Source organism: Sinocyclocheilus rhinocerous, unplaced genomic scaffold (genome assembly GCF_001515625.1).
Source record: "Sinocyclocheilus rhinocerous isolate Xijiao unplaced genomic scaffold, SAMN03320098_v1.1 scaffold1708, whole genome shotgun sequence".
In the NCBI taxonomy this organism is placed as follows: Eukaryota; Metazoa; Chordata; class Actinopteri; order Cypriniformes; family Cyprinidae; genus Sinocyclocheilus; species Sinocyclocheilus rhinocerous.
The window spans coordinates 259816-264804 of NW_015648635.1; the positions used below are offsets into that span (position 1 = coordinate 259816).

Sequence of the window (4989 nt, forward strand, 5' to 3'; positions counted from 1 at the left end):
CACCGGAGGTGCCGAGAGCCGGAACAAAGCCGTGTAAGTCGGCTATTAAAGTTTTATTGTCTCCCCCCCCCCACACCCACATCCCCACATCTCTTTTCCGAGCTGTTTTTAAGTTCCTGCGACGAATTCCTCCACGTTGCATAAAAGCATAATGCAGCCCCATTTCCACAGGCTGCGTCTTTGTAGAATAAAAGATATATGTGTACAAAAAAGTAAGAACTCCCTGATGTTGGAGGTAGACAGTTGCTTTTCAAATCCTAGTTTTGGTCCTTTATTTTATTCAGCAGTGAAAAGCCATGAATACAGAAAATAATAACGGCCGTACAGTTCTCAATCGTGACCTCTACTCTCGCAGAAATCCGTAACATATGGACACAGTACACGGTAATGAAAAGTATCAAAAAGGAGTCTCGATTAGAAGGAAACGAAACCAAACGAAAAGACAAAAACAACCAAAAGGTTTTCACCAATTACATAAACATGTTTTTTTTGCTACAGTCCCAATTTACTGTATACATAGGGGATCATATTCCCGGAGAATGATAGATATTAGAAAGGATACATGACTCAACTGCCAGACGTAATGCTTCAGAACGTATGCACAGAGGTACAAGCAATAAATACACACATTAGGAAAAGCCTTACAGCTACGCAACGCAGATGCAGGAAAAGCAGGTTTGCTATTCTTAGCAAGCAATGAGAGAACAGTAAAATTCATGAAATTCAGGAGGAAAAAAAAAACACTGATCTTTTTAGCTTAGAAAAAAAAAAAGTCTGGTAAATTCATGGGTCCACCAACATTTTTTTTGTATCTTTTTACATAATATGCACAATTATCAAAATACAGACAAAATCACCCCAGAAAAAACCCAGACAATCCTAAAATCTATTGGAGGAGACTGCCGATCTGGAGGTTCTTCTGGTATTATGTGCAAGCAACTATTTTAAACATTTTTAAAAATGTTTTTACAAAACCCATGCAAACTCTACAGGTAAATGCATTCTGTGGCTGAGAGTTTCTTTTGTCGATCATCATCATAATCATAATCACAATCATCTCCTCCCGGAAACCGTATAGCTGAGGTATGCACACTTTATGCACTTAAGTCCATCAACATCATCATCCTGACGTTTTATTATACGTGTTTATTAATTCTTATTTCCAGTCCACCGAATGAATTTTAGTCATGCATTTTTTTTTAATAACAATATCCCCTTACAGGTATTTTTTTACATATTCATTCTACAAATGTCTGAGGACAAACTAGTTCAATGCAAACCTTCCACATCTGCCTTAGGGAATGTAAACTGGCGCTTTTGGCGACGTCCTGCGTGAATCTGGTGGGAAAATGTGTCGGTGGCGTTCTAACAATTCGCCATTTTTTCGCGTTGTGAAGAGGTAGAACCCTTTTTGTATCTTCTTATTCAAAGACGCTGCGTCCTTATATTTGGTGCCATAAAATTATTATGAATGTCATCTTCAAGTCAATTTGGTGACTCCAGCAAAGGATAAGGGACATGCTTTGTTCCTGGATCCAGCTTCGCTGTCTTATTAGTGTGTGTGTGTGTGTGTGTGAGAGAGTGAGTGTGTTTGTGCTAAAACTAGCAGCCAACCCTTCGGTTTGGCACGAAACGGGAACAACTGCACAGTATGTTTCACACACACAGAGACAAACTTTGACATTATTGGTTACAACACAAAGCAGTTATCCGTTTCAAATGGGGTTTCTGCATTAGAGAACTATCAAAGAAAGAGAGAGAAGAAAAAGAAACAGGCTTTACGTTATTTTCATCTCCATCCACTGTATAAGACGAGGCAGAAATCTGTATAACTTTGGTTTGACTGAAAACAGAAACAAACTTTAAAGCAACAACCGCTTTTCCTCGATGACATCAGCAACGTTCAAATAAAAGCGTTTCACCTCAAATAAACGGTTGCTACTTATACACCATACATGGTCTAACCACATACCTTCCCATGATCCAACACGAGCTGTGTCTATATAGCCATGAATTATACAATGAGTCTGAATCAATGGAGCAAAGCAAACGTCAGCTGGAAAAGGATTCGTCCTCTTCCTGTCATGGCTCTGTTGTTTGCTTTTACAATATAACCAAGCCACATCATTTCATATCAACTTGAAATCATGAATTTTTTGGCTTCACTAGATATCTTAAAGTTTGGTTACTATATTTTCGGTTTCGGCTCTGAAGAAACTGATGGATATAAGACATGACACGTTGGACAGTCACAATGAACAGTACATTTCACTAGTAAAAACGATGACAAGATGGCTTACGCAAATCATAATAAAAAAAATAATACAAAAGTAATGTTTTCTGCACTTCCACAAATGGTTATTTTGGTCATGATCCATTTATAGCTGCTCTCTTGCTCTACCCGGACCACATGATGGTCGCTGAATCGAGGTCTTCCCGTTTTATTCAGGGTCGACCGACATCACGAGGCCAGAGCGAGCGCTCCGTCTGTCGATCAAATTACATCAAAATCATTTTATCTTTGTACAGGGCTAAAGGAGACAATCCCAGAGGTTATTCGAAGGTAGTTAGTGGAAAAAAATCTTCTCTTTGTACTAGTTAAAGTCACAGAAGACTGACCAAAGAGTCTGGCGGCTTCTGTCTAAGCTATTTGCCGTTGATAGTGTTGGCTTTGGTTTCTAGCTGTTGCCCGTGACTCTTTGCAGGTAGACAAAGCTTTAGAATAAAGGAGGTAAAGAGACTAGAAGAATATGCAGAAACGCATCTTTTTCTTTCGTGTTTTTCCTCTCAGCATCACATTTCACGTTTTCAGTAGAAACGGAGCTAGTGAGACTCGAGACCTACTTTGTGTACATTTTTTGGATGGCTGCAACAGTCTTGATACCTTGGTTGTGTTATTGATGTGATTTTAAGAAATGCCATTTACAGTTGGTGGTGCCGCAAACATGACTCGAAATGAACGTAAGCTAAGTCGCGGGAAGAACGAAACAACAATGATGGGGGAAAAAAAAATTAACAACAACAACAAAAAACGGATTTTTTTCCTTTTTAAAATTGTCGACATACAGACAGTGACACTAATTTTTGATACTACTCATGTGCAAAAAATAACAGAGCAACAACTTGAATTGAACCAGCAATTGCAATCTAACACCGATGACTACTGTGGCTTGGATATTCACAAACGTAAAACTTTTTTTGGCAGTATATGTGGCCGCTGGCTTGCTCCCGTTTCACTTCTGTCTTTTTTCGGTCCGTGAGCCTTGTGTTCGTTGTGTGAGGTGGCCGAGCTGATTCGAACGAAATCTTGTCCTTTTGTTCTTCCTTTTATGTTTGTTTTTAAAAAGCAGACGTCTCATGTCTGTCCATCTGTGGTCCCTAAAGATCTGCGCTATAGATTTTCTTCGGGCCAGTCTCCAGATGCATGCTAAATAAATACTCCTGCCTGCTGCGTCCAGTCTTTCTGCGTTTGCGGTGGTTGTGGATTAGTTGAGGGGTGAGGCCTGAAAGGGGCAGAGACCCGGCGGAGGGGTGGGGCAAAATAGTCATTCCAGGTCCTCCGATAGGTTGCCTTCCTCAAGCTCCCGGTCCTCATCCAGCTCAGGACTGTGATTGGCTGTGGTCACCAATGACATCGGACAGTCCTCGTCATCCATGTTTAGTGGCTCCTCCTTGACGTGAATTGGAGGCCTGCGTAAGTGAAAAAATTATCCAAAATTTAGAAGGAGGTCTGGTCAGATATGTTAAAGATTACATCAATGCTGCAATTATTTAATCTAAAATACAGTAAAAACTAATATTATGAAATAATACAATTTGAAATAACTGTTTCTGTTTTCAAAATATTTAAAAGTGTAATTTATTCCTGTGATGCAAAGCGGCGTTTTCAGCATCATTACTCCAGTCTTTAGTGTCACAAGATCCTTCAGAAATCATTCTAATAGGCTGATTTGGTGCTTAAGATACATTATTTATAATCAATGCTGAAAACAGATGCTGCTTAATATTTTCGTGGAAACTGAGATAAATTTTTTTCAGGTTTCTTTGATGAATAGAAAGCTCAAAAGAACAGCATTTAGATTTTAGTCTTTACTTTACAGTCACTTTTGATAAATTTAATGTCTTTTCTGAATAAAAGTATTAATTTCTTTCAATTTCTTACTGTCCCTGAACTTTTGCATGGTAGTGTAATAATAAATAAATAAATAAGCAAACAAACAAACAGGATATTCAGGACATTATATGATCATTAAAGAGATTTATTTTGCAATAATGACAATCTAACTACACATTATCACACTTATTACTTAGTAAATAAATAAATGGACATTAAATATGATTTAAGTTAAAATGATATTATTAAATGAGAAGAAAGAGACATAAAAGTAGCACAGCTATACATAAACGTGGTTGCCAGTATTTAGTTGAGCCATCATTATAACAAAAACAGTTGACTGCAAAATGCAGCGATTGACCAATCAGAATCAAGTATCCCAGGAAGCTGTCAAAATAAGTACCTATAAGCTCCGTAGTCTATAGAAAAGCAAATCTAAGATCTAATTACAAATCTGTAATGAAATAAGAAAAGTGTAAAAACTAACTCGTCAAACATGCAAAAAACATTAGATACACGCATTCAACACTGCACCGGAGACACCTTTAAAGGGGTCATATGATGCGATTTCAATTTTTCCTTTCTCTTTGGAGTGTTACAAGCTCTTGGTGCATAAAGAAGATCTGTAAAGTTGCAAAGACTAAAGTCTCAAATCCAAAGAGATATTCTTTATAAAAGTTAAGAGTCAACCACGCCTACCTAAAACGGCTCGTTCTAACACACCCCACATGTCTACGTCACGATGTGAGAAGATTTGCATAACGCCGCCCAAACGTTCACGCAAAGAAAGAAGGCGTAACTTAAAAATATTTGGCTGCACAACTGTTGATAATTCTAATAATAAATCAGCATATTAGAATGATTTCTGAAGATCA

General features: G+C 38.0%; 1 protein-coding gene across 1 annotated transcript in view; it reads right to left on the bottom strand.

Annotated features, from left to right (window-relative positions):
* Positions 1–3043: 3043 nt before the first annotated feature.
* foxp2 (forkhead box P2) overlaps positions 3044–4989 on the bottom strand; it is a 104771-nt gene continuing 102825 nt past the window's right edge. The window contains exon 18 of the mRNA XM_016514831.1: positions 3044–3690. Within this exon, the coding sequence (XP_016370317.1) occupies positions 3546–3690 (145 nt within the window). The 3' untranslated portion in view covers positions 3044–3545. The remainder of the gene's footprint in view (positions 3691–4989) is intronic.